This window comes from Corvus kubaryi, unplaced genomic scaffold (assembly GCF_017639235.1).
Source record: "Corvus kubaryi isolate FWS band 111438036 unplaced genomic scaffold, C.kubaryi_AGA036_p1.0 37193, whole genome shotgun sequence".
In the NCBI taxonomy this organism is placed as follows: domain Eukaryota; kingdom Metazoa; phylum Chordata; class Aves; order Passeriformes; family Corvidae; genus Corvus; species Corvus kubaryi.
Genome location: NW_024581055.1, coordinates 908,924 through 922,535, shown reverse-complemented (window position 1 = coordinate 922,535; position 13,612 = coordinate 908,924). Strand labels below are relative to the sequence as shown.

Genomic DNA, 13,612 nt, shown 5'->3' with positions numbered 1-13,612 from the left:
GACCAAGCTCAAAGTCCTTTGATCACTTAATCCTTATTTTTTAAAAAAAAGAGAGTTCAGTTTATGAAGTTAATTGATGACAGAACTCTGCTTTTCTTATGCTGCTTCTGTCGTCCCAGGCTACAAAATATCCTGAGTTTTAAGCTTTAAGTACCTTCGTTTCCATGTGACTCCACCTGGATGCAGCCTTCCAGTACTGGAGAAGGGAAGGACACAGGGAGAGCTCCGAGGCCCTGGCAGGGCCTAAAGGGGCTCCAGGAGAGCTGCAGAGGGACTGGGGACAAGGCCTGGAGGGACAGGACACAGGGAATGGCTTCCCACTGACAGAGGGCAGGGATGGATGGGAGATTGGGAATTGGGAATTGCTGGCTGGGAGGGTGGGGAGGGGCTGGGCTGGAATTGCCAGAGCAGCTGGGGCTGCCCCTGGATCCCTGGCAGTGCCCAAGGCCAGGCTGGACATTGGGGCTTGGAGCAGCCTGGGACAGTGGGAGGGTGTCCATGGCCACAGCAGGATGGACTGGAATGGACTGGAACCCACAAATTTATACCAATTAACTCAGGGAAGAATGAAGGACAAAATGAACACTACTGAGACCACCCTCCTGTAGGATACCAGGTCCAGCCTCCTGAAGAGTGAGGGAACAGCATTTTGGGAGATTCCTGGATCAGTGATTATCCCTACAACCAGAAATTCCCACACTTTTTTTACTCCAACCTGGGACAACAGAAGTGAGCAGGTTCCTCTCCAACCTTACCCTGAAGGATCTCCACAAATCTAAACCCAAATTCTTATCAGAGGCTGGATTCTTTAATCACATCAATTATAAATGATAAATGAATAAATATCAATTTTAAAATACAGGAAACTCAGGGAATCCGCATTTCGGAGTTTTCCTTCTCACTCCAGCTTTGGTGCCATCATTTTATGTGCCAAAACCGTGCCAATGGTTTGATTAAAATCCTCCTAATTTCAAGCACAACAGCTTTGAAATAATGGGAAGAAGGGGGTTTGGATAGATCCACCTTTTCCCAAATATGGGATCTGTGGGCAAAAAAGAGCTGCCACATTCCAGGCTATTTCCCCCTCATGTGCTCACCCTTCCAGGGATTTTTTTTCCTTAAATAACAGCAATTTGAACAAAACACAGCTTCCAGAATTTCACACTCCACAGGTAACTTGGGAAATGTAATAGGTGGGAATGACTGGAAAAGCTCTCCGGGAGAAGAGGAATTCTCCTTCCTTTCACGTTTTACAGACAGGGAACATTCCCCAAAATGGAAAAACCAGCGCATCCAAAATGATTAACAGCCCTCATTCCGAAGGCAGGATATTAAAATCTATCCCAGGCCTGCAAGTTTTCTCTTTTCCCAATAAATTCATTGAGTCACAGGCAGCAAAACTCATTATTTTTACAAATTAAGTCCTTAAATAATCCACACCAACCCACACCGAGCTGTGCCATCGCATCCCGTGCGCTTATGGCACAAGTGGCACTGGAATTATTGCCCTTCCTCCCCAAATTTAATAAGAATTATTGCCCTTCCTCCCCAAATTTAATGAGAATTATTGCCCTCCTTCCCAAATTTAATGAGAATTATTGCCCCTCCTTCCCAAATTTAATGAGAATTATTGCCCCTCCTTCCCAAATTTAACGAGAATTATTGCCCCTCCTTCCCAAATTTAACAAGAATTATTGCCCTTCCTCCCAAATTTAATGAGAATTATTGCCCTTCCTCCCCAAATTTAATGAGAATTACTGCCCTTCCTCCCCAAATTTAATGAGAATTATTGCCCTTCCTCCCCAAATTTAAGAAGAATTATTGCCCTTCCTCCCCAAATTTAGCAAGAATTATTATTGCCCTTCCTTCCCCAATTTAATGAGAATTATTGCCCCTCCTTCCCCAATTTAATGAGAATTATTGCCCCTCCTTCCCAAATTTAACGAGTATTGCCCTTCCTCCCCAAATTTAGCAAGTATTATTGCCCTTCCTTCCCCAATTTAATCAGAATTGCTGCCCCTCTTTCCCAAATTTAATGAGAATTATTATTGCCCTTCCTTCCCCAATTTAATGAGAATATTGCCCCTCCTTCCCAAATTTAACGAGAATTATTGCCCTTCCTCCCCAAATTTAACGAGAATTATTGCCCTCCTCCCCAAATTTAATGAGAATTGTTGCCCCTCCTCCCCAAATCTAACCAGAGGAATCCCAGAAAAGCACCCCTTTCCTTAATCCAGCCCCTCAGTTGCTCTGGATTCATGGAATGTCTCCGTCAAACCAAGCCAGCCGGGCTCGCAGGACATCCAGAAACGCTGCAATCGCTTCCACTCACCTCATTTTCTTCTTCTCTATTGCAATCCAGCCAGGGAAACATGGAAAAAAGAACAGGAGAGAAGGTGTGAACACCAGGCAGGAACAAGAAATGTCCCACTGGACATCTGGGTGTGGAATGGGATGGACCTGGGACACGGAGGGAGGGAAACACCGATGGCACCCGGAGGCAAACCCAGCTCCGGAGGGGAGCACGGCACAGCTGGGAGGCTACAAAATTCCCTGGAAAATCCCACATGGATTGGGACAGAGCAAACCTTTTTGGAGAGAACTGCTGGCTTAATAACTCCAGTTATTCGAACAGGCTGCAGGAATAAAACCCTCAGGAAGGGGATGGAAGAAGGTGGATTTGGGGTTCTTTCCATTTGAATGTTTTCCTGAATAACTGAAAGTTTCGGCCTCTCACTGACAGAAATTAAAGATATTAATGAAGGTCTGACTGCTGTGCCTCTGCCCTGGCTATTTGCATAATTAATCACTATTCCGGCAGCTTAATCATGAACTCATTAGGACCATTCTCCATGCTGAGCCAACGGGAAAGCCCCACTTTTCATTCTTCCCAAGTTCTCCGCTCCGATCCCACAGCAAAGTTGTTTCTCCTCAAGGAAGGAACAAGGACACAACTCCCTCTCCTTGCTTTGCTCGGTTCCTTGGAGAGTGTCAGGGAATTTCTCGGCCCTCCCAACACACCTCAGCCAAGACATCAAAAGTTCACTCATCTCTCTGTCATGGATCTGCCAGAGATCCCAAAATCCCCTTCAGAGCGGGAATTTTCCTCCTTTTTATCAGCTTTTAAACCATAATTCAGCACCGCTGTGGTGACACAGCCAAAGATTTCCCACAGAAAAGGTTCCCAGATTCCCCCTCAAGCATCAGCTCAATGAGAAATATCCCAATTCTGGAAGAAAAAGCCAAAATTTTCCATTTTGGAGCAACCTGGGCGCGGTGACGGCACAAGAACCACCCATGTCCCCATTGAAACCATCACAGACTGGGAAGTGGGAGCAAAAGGAAGTGCTGGGGAGAACTATCCCCACAGGAATATTCTCCTGCCTCTCCAAAGGCTCCCATCCAATTGATGCAGCTTATTAAAAGACTATAAATTATTCCCAGAGCAGCACGAACGGCGTTTGATTCCATCAAGGAAACCCGAGCCGGGAGTTCCGGCCTGCGGAGCACACGAGGGCACAGACGGGATTTAATGGGGTCAAGCAGGCCAGGAATTCCAAATCCCACAGATTCAGGAGCTCTCCAAGAGCAGCACTTAGATTGGAATCAAGGCCTGAAAGGAGCTTTCAATTTTAGGGCCACCAAAAGAGGAGTTTGGGACTTTCAGGAAGCATCGCGCGGTTTGGGGGTTGGGGTTTGGGGGTTGGTGGAGTCAACTCCCAACAAAACCCCTGGATTTGATGACTGAAGGGCCTTTCCCAAGCTCAGTGATTCCAGGAAGATTTTCCAGACCTCCCCAGGCAGCTGCAGCAGGGAATTACAACCGCCAGGTGGAAGCTGAGGGTTCAAAAGCAAAAATAACTCACTTTATACACAAAAATCCACCTTTAATCAGCTGTGCATGGGGAGAGAGGTAATTAAATTCCGTGTTTATCATTAATAACGGGAATAATTAATGTCAGGGAGAAAAGAGAGTCGAGATCCTTCAACTCCCAAAAAAATCCTGCAGGAAAAAGAGAGGGAACGGATGATCCCCATCCCTGGCAGTGTCCAAGGACGGGGCTTGGAGAAACCTGGGATAGTGGAAGGTGTCCCTGGGTGGCACTGGATGATCCCATTCCAACCCAAACCATTTGGGATTCTGGGATTCCATGCATTAGAATGTGCTGACTTTCCTAAAAGTAAGGTTATGGATCCCATTTTCCTTCCCAGCTTCTTCCTTCTCCCCCCCAAAAAATCCCCAGAAATAGAATTCCAAACTTAGGGAACGCGCTGCCGTTCCCTCAGGAACCTTGTGCCAAATTCCTCCCACGCTGGGATGAAGTTACATAAAATCCCCCTGTTCCAAGCTCAGGATCCATCCCAAGACACAACCCAGGGGTTTTCCAGAGCTCTTCCAGCTCCACAGGTTTGGAGCAATTCCCTCAGCTGCACCTTGGTGCCTGCAGGCACCAGAAATAAAAGCAGGATGAAAATTACCGTGGAATTCCTGCACTTTGTGGCTCCTTTCCAGGAAAACCAGGAGAGAAGAGTTGGTAAAGTCCAAAATAAGGCTCAAAATAAAACTGAACACCCTGAGAAGTGGTGAATACATGCAAAAAAGAACCTAAAAATCCACAAAATCAACCAAATAACAAAAAAAGTAACCCCAGCACCAGGAAACTTCACCACCTTTGATCCGTTTCCAGCAGCTTGGTGTGTTAATTTTGTTAAAAAACAAAAATTAAACTCCAATTAAACTCCAGGAAAAGCTTTTGTAAGGCTGAAGAACAACATTTATATAAAAATTCTTTATATAGGGGCCACATTTCTACCAAAATTCCTTATATGGAGCCGCATTTTGACCAAAATTCTTTACATTTAAACTTTATCAGCTCCTCTCCTCATGGAAACATCCCAATTTCGTCATGAGAATGCTGATAAAAAATAAAATTGGATTTTAATTCCGGGGTTCGGCAGCTCCAGCATTTCTTGGTGCTTCAAGAGCTTGAGCTGAAGGAGATTTTTCTCTTTCTTAAGTGCAACCCACACAATAATTGGAATTTTATCCCAGTTTTCGGTTTTCCTTATGCAAAAGGAGCTAAAAAATGCCCTCAGGCTTCTGAAGTCTAAAAGACAAAACTTCAGGAGCCTCATCTCCCCTAAATCCTGGGGGTTTTTTATTTTCTTCCCTTTAAAAGAGGAAAATCTGGAAGCCTGGAGCTTTTCTTATCTGAACATCAGCAGCCTAAGAGCCCTGGGAGCTGAAAAGGCCCATTCCCAGCAGGAATTCAGCTCAGGAATTCCACAGGGATCCATCTGAAAGCCACCTTGCTGTCCAAAGAAAGGGAAGCAAATGCAAAAGCTCAGCGCTTAAATCCCAACTTCCAGCTCAGGAAATTGGGATTTAACCTGTTTTGTTTAGCCACAAGTATCCTGGATGCAGCTGGGGCTCCATGGATCATCACCCTCATCCACAGCAGGGCTAAGGAAACCGGGAAGCAGCAAAACAAACCAAGCCCTCAGGTGGAAATTTGGAATTCCAACAGGATCCTGGAGCCCAAAAGGAATTATCCAGGCAGATTTGTCCCAGATGCTGATGCAGAGCTGCATCCATGGGCTTCTGGTGCTGGGGATGCAATTCCCTGGATGCTGGGGAGGAAATTCCCTCTCTGCTGCTCTCATTCACAGAATCCCAGAATTCCAGCACGGAAAGGACCTTAAAGCTCATCCCATTCCAGCCCCTGCCATGAGCACCTTCCCCTATCCCAGGCTGCCCCCAGCCCCGTCCAGCCCGGCCTTGGACACTGCCAGGGATGGCACAGCCAGTTCCTGTGGGAAAACTGCTCCAGTGCCTCACCCTCCCCCCAGCCAGGAATCCCTTCCACACATCTATCCCGAATTTCCCCTCCATTCCCACCCTCCAAACAGAAGGATTTGCTGAAGTGTCGTTGCTCCTCTGTTTATGAATCCCTCATGTGGGATAAAAAGCAAGGACAGAAGAGCAGCTGTCCTTGCATTTAATGGAATATGGATGGAATATTGGAATTGCTGGGAAGCCTTTTGTGCAGAGCACTGGGATTTAGCAACGTGTCCCTGCTCCCAAAAACACCACACTGCCAGTGGAGAATGGACAAGCAGGAAAAGAGCTGGGAAGGGAACAGGCAATCCATGGAGAGTGGAAAGGCAAAAGCACTCACGTGAGGAGGGAAAATCCCTGGAAAAAAACCTGATTTAACCAGGAGGTGGAATCCAAGCCGAGCTGCCTGGAAAATGAGGTCAAGGTACCTGTACCTGCAGCACATCCCCAAATCCAGCTCTCCTGCTTCCCAAAATCCCCATTTCCTGCCTTGGACATTTCCACCAAGGGTTTGGAGCTGGAAGTTTGGAGCAAGAGAAGTGACAGCATTTCTCCTGTGCTGGAATAGGAAAGAACAGGGAGGACTGGATATTCCAGGGAAAGAAGGAGCTGAACATACTGAAAACCAGGATTTATCCTTTCATTTATAAAAATGAGAAGGGGCTGAGTGACTTCATTTCTTCATTATTCCGTAATTTCTGTGTTATAATTCCAGCATTTTAGAGAAGTCAAGATCTGCTCCAGGAAAAAGATCCAGTTAAGAAAAAAATATCCACTTTCTGTGCTCCTTCCCCCAGCTGCCTGAGAATTCCCAAACTCCCCCCAAATCCTGCTTTTCCATTTCTGCTCGGGGCACACCTAAGGAAGAAATTCCATTTGAAATCCTGCCAGGGATCAGGAAAAGCAAAGCTGCTCCCAGGGAAGCCAGGAAAGGGATTCACCTGGCACAGGGAGGGAGAGGATGAGGATGGAAGGGTGAGGGTGAGGATGGGGGGGGAAGTGGAATGGGACCCAAAGTAGAGGCACAGATCCTACTGGAATTCAAAGCACAGCTCTTGGAAAACGTCCCCCTGAGCCTCTGGAAGCAGGGAAGGAGATTCCAGGAGCAGCTTCCAGAGTCAGCACCTTCCTCCCACCAATCCCATGGCCATGGGATGCGGGTAAAGCCTGCCTCAAACCCCTCCTCTGCCACGAGGAGCCTTCCAAGGAAAAACCTCACCGGGAAAAGGGAACCGCAACTGCATTTTCCCAACCTGATGCACTTCAATCCCAAAATCTTGGGGCACATCCCTGAGCCCATCCAGGATGCAGAGGGAAGGGTGAGGCTGCATCCACCACACCAAGGCAGTTTAGCAGCTCCAGGAGGGTTTCCCATGGATCTGTCCCTGTGGAACACCACGGGAGGGATGGATGGGTGGGAACTGCACTGAACCCCCAAAGCCACAGTAAATCCAAAATTCCGTGGACACTTTGGAGCATTCCTGGGATCAGAGCAGCCAAGGGCATCATTTCGCTCCGGATTTTCCCCCCTCATTAACAATTCCTAATTCAAATCACAACAAGGTTAGGCCAGGCTTAAAGCTCAGGCTCAGTTCCACCACTGAAACATTTCCCCTGCCAGCACAAAGCCACTTCCAGGACTGAAAATGTTGGAATTAGTGGGAATAATGGGGGGGAAAAAAAAACCAAACAATTTTTATCATTTTGCTCAAAACCCAAAATTATCTGTGCCCAGAGGAAGCTCCTCTGTTTAAGTTGCTTTTTTTAAGTTGCTCTTTGTAAATTCCTCGATTTAAGTTAAAATAGGTTTGAGCAGGAAAAGGATTTCAGGAGGACGTCCTGGAACGTGGAAACTTGAGGGATTTTAAAACAATGAAAATAATAATCAGAAAAATCCCAGTTTACTTACAATTGTTGCTACCAGGGACCGGCACAGGGATTCATTCCCAGGGATGAGGATTCATTCCCAGCACCTGGACACGCAGAGGTGCTGAGGCTCCACCTGAGCTCAGCGAAGAATTTGGGACTTGTGCTAAAAATCGGGGGAAAATCTCCTCGGAGCAGCAAAGCAACGCCCCTCCCTCGGAGGGGGAGGATTTGGGAATGGCCCCCAGGATCCAGCGCTTCTCCCACCCCGCTGCCTTCCCGGGAAAACCAGGGATTTCCAGCCCTCCATCCCCTCCCTGACCTATCAGGTATCGCCATCCCGGGGGATTTTCCTTGAATGGGGCAGCAAATTCCAAGCGGGAGCTTAAGGAGCCTGAATGACATCACCCCCCCCAGGCACTGCACGGCACCTTTGTCTCCCAAAATGCCTGGAAAACAAGGAATTCTCTCTGCTCCAGGGCTCTTGTCCTGCTGGGACACAGCTGGATACGTGGCACCCATTCCCAACGTCCCCAAAAATAGAAGCCATCCTGCCCCCTCCATCCCAAGATTCACACTGAGGCAAAACCTTGGAATTTTAGTGTCACCACCTCCTAATTCACACACGTGTGCCACCAAATATTCCCAAAATTCACCACAGCAAAGCCCCAGATAGCCCATTCTTAGTCCAAACTCATCCCAGATTTAAAAACAAGGCACTTCCCAATCACGAGGTGACCCTAAAACCGCATTCCAAAGGGCAGCAACTGCAACCTGCATCCCAAAAAACAGAAAGTAAAACGTTGCAAGGCCCTGGCCGGGCTCAGAGTCACTCCTTTGATATAAATAAATCTAAATAAATAACAATAAATAAAAAAAAAGAAACGTAAATTCTCCAAGGACTGATTTCTTACCTAATTATAGCTGAAGTTTAATGTCCTGGGATTTTGCCCAGTGGGAGCAGGGACACCTTGGTAATTGCTCCTCATTCCACAGAAGAGGATAAATCCCTTCCATGCTCCTTTACACCCCAAATTTGCCAGAGAATTCCAAACTGGGAATGGGTTGTGCAGGTGAACACCAAGCACCGGGCTCCCGAGTTTTCCCTGTTGGATTTCCACGCTGCAAAAAGCTGGGAATTATAATTACAAAATGTACAAGGATTTTCTGCTGCCTGGGAATGACACACTTTGGATTTCCAGCTGGAAAACTTCCGCTGGTGCTCTTCCAACAGGAAGGAAATACTGGAACTACAAAGATGCTGGGGAAGCTGTAAAATCTTGGAGCGACACAGACGGAATCCACCGGGAATTGGAGCTCCAGCTCCTTCCTGATCCAGCCTGACACCTCCTCCTCACACCAATATTTTGGGATCAAGTTTTGACTCCTGGCTCATTTTCTCCTGAATTTTAGGTCCAGCTCCACATCATTCCCAGGGATTGCAGCCTCTGGGGTGGATCCCAAAAAGCTGAAGCTCACAGCAGAGGTGCAGCTGCAGGGATGGAGCATTTTTAGGGATGTTTACCCCCAAAAAAATAGGAAAAGTCAGGAAAAAAAACCAAGGAAAAGGAAAATAACCTGTTCTACCAACATCCATCACCCAGAGCTACACTTGGGCTTCCTCAAGACTTTTCCTTGAGGAGTCCTAAAATCCTGGAAGGAAAAATGCCCATTAAAAATAGGTGTTTATAAATCTTCCCTTCTATATATCCAAACAAATCCTATCTGAAATTCCATCAGCCCATCTGGGAACAGGCTGCCCCGAGGAGCTCCAGCTGCCCAATTCCTGGAAATGCCCCAGGCCAGGATCCCAAATTCCCCATTCCGGCTCCCAAAGCCAAACACATAAAAGTGAATTTTCCCTAAATAATCCAACTTTCCAGACACATTAAAGCTGAAACACGGAGCTGGAAAGCCCATGGATACACTCAGGCAGTGAGAGCCAAGTTCCTCCCTCTCCTCTCTCCATCCCACAGCCCGTGGGACCACCATTAATCGCCTTAATGAAGGGGAGGAGCATTCCAAGGGAAATGCAGGTGGAAAACTCAGCCTTGCTCTCCCCTCAGCATCTCCCAGGTGGATTGGAACAAGCTCCAGGGTGTAAATTTGGGTGTTTAACCACAGCACATCTGCCAGGAGCTTGTGCCCAGGGAGGGGCAGAAAATAGAATCCAGATTCCCAGAAAAAACCAGCAAGTCCCAAAGTGACACCACCAGGGAACAGCCTGGGAGACTCTGCAGCTCCAATGAACGTCCAAAAAAATCCTGGGGAACAGCCACAGCCAGAACCTGGAGTTCCAGACTGGCTGAATCCCTGTCGGGTCACGTTAACAAAACCAACGGAATGTTCCACGCTCTGATCCTAAATCCCAACCCTCCCACCCACCCTCGGACACGCCAAGCCCCACTGGCATCACCGGGATGGCTGGAAAAGCATCCTGCCCCCAAATGGAGCTGAATTCCTGGTGGGGACGTCTCCAGAAGCAGACGGATAAATGCAGCTTCCATTAGCACAGAAGGACACGAGGGAAATAAATCCTTGGAGCCTCGACTCCGTCCCATCACGGAGGGGTCACCGGTCCAAGAGGTTCCTGCACCCTCGGGATGGGGACGATCGTGGAATCTTCTCCCAGGAAACAACAGCACCAAGAGATGAAGTGGCTCCTGCTCATGGCAGGATACAAACACCCATCAATATCCATCAGGAACAGCTTGTCTGGAGAAACCGTGGCTGCCCCTGGATCCCTGGCAGTGCCCAAGGCCAGGCTGGACATTGGGGCTGGGAGCAGCCTGGGACAGTGGGAGGTGTCCCTGCCCATGGCAGGGGTGGCACTGGATGGGCTTTGAGGTCCCTTCCAACCCAAACCAGTCTGGGATTCTAAGCAGGTCCAGGCCGGGCAGCTCCGTGGAGAGGCTCCATGTGGAATGTGGTGGCAGCTCCGAGCTCAGGGAATTGGGTTGGCCCAAATTTAAGCATCCAAAGAGTCAAGGAGACCTGGTTCTGCTGGATACCGAAGTTCCCAGGAATCCGAGCTCTGGCTGACGAGCGGACACAGAGAGCGACCAACGAGGTAAAAGCGAGCCAGAGGTTCTTTCCCACAGGGAAATTCCAGTAAAAGCCATCGGCACGGACGAGTCGTCGTTCAGCTCCCGGCTCAGCATCCACCTTCTCCGGCCAGCACGGAGCTCCAGCTCAGCAGCATCCCTGGAAGTGTCCAAGGCCAGGCTGGCCGGGGCTTGGAGCAACCTGGGATGGTGGAAGGGGATCCCTGCCCATGGCAGGGGTGGAATGGGATAATCTTAAGGCCCCTTCCCCCCCAAACCATCCTGTGAATAATTCCCAGGAAAAGTAAGGCTGAGCTTGATGATTTACCAGCCTCTGATCAGCCCTCTCCAAGCAGCACAATCCCAACGCTCCGAGCTACAAAAGCAACTCATCCCAAAAGAGAAGCCCGCGCATCCCTGCTCATCCCACCCTGCGGCGGGTACGGAGCGGGGGAAGCCACCAACACCCCACAGCCAGCACGGCTTGGTTTGAATTCCCGTCATCCCAAACAGCCAGCAGATCCTCAGACACTTCGAACAACCTTCAGCCAATTTTCCCAGACAATCCTTCTCTCCAGGTAGAAGTTCCGTGCTGGGAAAAGCACATCCAAATTAAGGCACGCCGTTAACGAACGCGACTGGGGCACGGAGGGAACGCCGGGATTCCGGGTGGGGACAGGGGAACAACAACCCTAAAAACACCAGGACACCTCCTGAAAACTTTCTGAGTCCCAACACGCCCCAAGGAAACCCCAAAATCAGGCCAATTAATCCATTATTCCATTAAAAAGTCGTTAGAGGAGCCGCTCCGGCTCCTTTCAGCAGCCCGGGTTGGCGCCACTGGACACTTTTAGACAACAAACGGTGACGTGGGACAACCCGGACACTTTTGGCCACCAAATTCCAACTGCCAGCCCAACCCCGGGCACCAGGATCCCTCCACACGCTCCAAACTACAGAGGCAAAACACCTAAATTAGCCTAAAAGTTTTGGGATGAACAGGAGAGTGGTTTGGACCCAGAGGGGCTCTCGGGAAGGGACCGTCCCACCAGGGTTAAGCTGAAGTAAACCAGGATTTACTCCAGGCTCTCCCATCCCGGGAGCCACGTCTGGCAAAACACAACCTGGGTTCCAAATGAAATCCTCCATTCCCCACTAATTTTAGACGGCTCAGCCACCGGCACCGTTTCAGCTGCAACAAGGGGAAGCTGTTCCTCAGCTGCTCCAGGTGGGCACAGACAGAACTCGCTCAAAAAAGGTTTGCTCTGTTGTCCCTGCTCAAAAAAACCACCGTTTTTAGCTTTGCCTCCAATCTGGCCGTCGCTCGAGGGGTGCTCCATGCCAGATGTCTGCTCCTTCCACCCCAGAGCCGGCAAAGTTTATGGAGCCCCATAATCCTTCACCAAGAAAGTCTAAAATTGTAAAAATAGCGTTGAGAAGCAGCGGGAAAGGGGTGGAGGGGGAGAAACCCAGCAGGGACGGAGTGACTTCTCAGAGAGGCGATAAAGCTGGAGGCCCTGGTGGAATGAGGGGGGTGGGTTGGTGAAATTCCCCATCCAGAGGAGAACCAGAGTTCCCGGCCATTAGGCTGCTCCCCCTTCCCTGGCTCCTTCCTCCTGGCAGAAAATGGGGTCAGGGCAGGGGCCGCCCGGGGGGAGAGAATTCCAGGGGTAAAAGCAAGACGGGGTTCGGTAACTAGACAAAATAACATTAATAATAATAATAATAAAGAAGGTACTGAAAAATGGCCCCGCGGGGAGGCCGGGACACGTCCGCACGCTCCGCCCGGCTCCCCCCGCGCACCCCCGGGCAGGGACGGGACAGGGACAGGGAAAGGGACACGGGCAGGGACAGGGGGGACACGGCCCCCGAGCCGACCCGCCACCCCCGGCGCGGCCGCTCCCGCCGCTCCCGCCGCCTGCTCTCCGCCCTGCCCGCGCTCCCTGCCCGCCCTCCCCGCGCCCGCCCCGGCCGCGGCCATCACGCAAGGCCGGGGATGCGCGGCCTACCCCGAGCCGGCGGGAGGACGGAGGGAAGGGGAAGGGCGGCGGGACAGGGAAAGGGAAGGGGCAAAGGAACGGGAATGGGAAGGGGAACGGGAAGGGGAAGGGGCAGCGGCCCGGCTGCCGGCGGTCGCGCGGTGCCGGCGGGCCCGAGGCCGCGGAGGGCCCGCGCTTACTCCGGCGTGGGGTGCTCCGGGTCGTAGAAATCCCCCATGGTGGGTGGGCGGGCGCGGGGCTCCGCAAGTGCCCCCTGGCCGGGGAGGCCCCGGTCGCCCCGTCGGGGCTCCTCACATGGTCCGGCGGGGCCCCCCCGCCACCCGCGCCCAGCCCGGCCCGGCCCCGCCGCGATCCGCCCCGGCCGCCGGCTCCTCCTCCCGCGGCACCGCGCAGCACCGGGATCCCTCCGGGAGCGGCCGCCGAGCCCCGGGACGCGCCGGCATCGGGCCCGGGACGTCGCCGCGATCAGCCGCGGCCCCGCCGGGATTTTTCTCGGCGCACAGCGGGATCGCCCCCGGGATCGCCGAGGCCACAGCGGGCACCGGCACCACGCCAGGATCGGCCGCGGTGCCACCGGGATGCCACCGGGATCCCACCGGGATCAGCCGCAGCACCACCGGGATTTTCTTGGGACCATATTGGGATCATTCCAGGGATCGCTGGAGGCACGCCAGAATCAGCCTGGGTGTCACTGGGATCCCACCGGGATCCGGGAAGGGGTCAACGGGGCACACTGGGACTGCCGGGATCTGCTTCAGGTCAGCCACTGCACCACCAGGATCTCCTCAGGATCACGCCTGGGTCACTCCCAGGATCACCAGGATCAGCTACGGGATCACTGAAATCTCCCCAGGATCACCAGG

The 13,612-nt window shown here is 51.1% G+C and overlaps 1 protein-coding gene across 2 annotated transcripts in view; it reads right to left on the bottom strand.

Annotated features, from left to right (window-relative positions):
• Positions 1–13,061, bottom strand: part of SETD2 (SET domain containing 2, histone lysine methyltransferase) — a 49,866-nt gene extending 36,805 nt beyond the window's left edge. For both annotated transcript variants that reach the window (XR_006015088.1, XM_042022288.1), the window contains exons 1-2: positions 12,929–13,061; positions 2,333–2,348 (exon numbers count right to left, since the gene is read on the bottom strand). Coding sequence is in view for 1 of the 2 variants with exons in the window: in XM_042022288.1 (XP_041878222.1) it covers positions 2,333–2,348; positions 12,929–12,966 (54 nt within the window). In the remaining variant the exon portion in view is untranslated. The remainder of the gene's footprint in view (positions 1–2,332; positions 2,349–12,928) is intronic.
• Between the last annotated feature and the right edge of the window lie 551 nt (positions 13,062–13,612).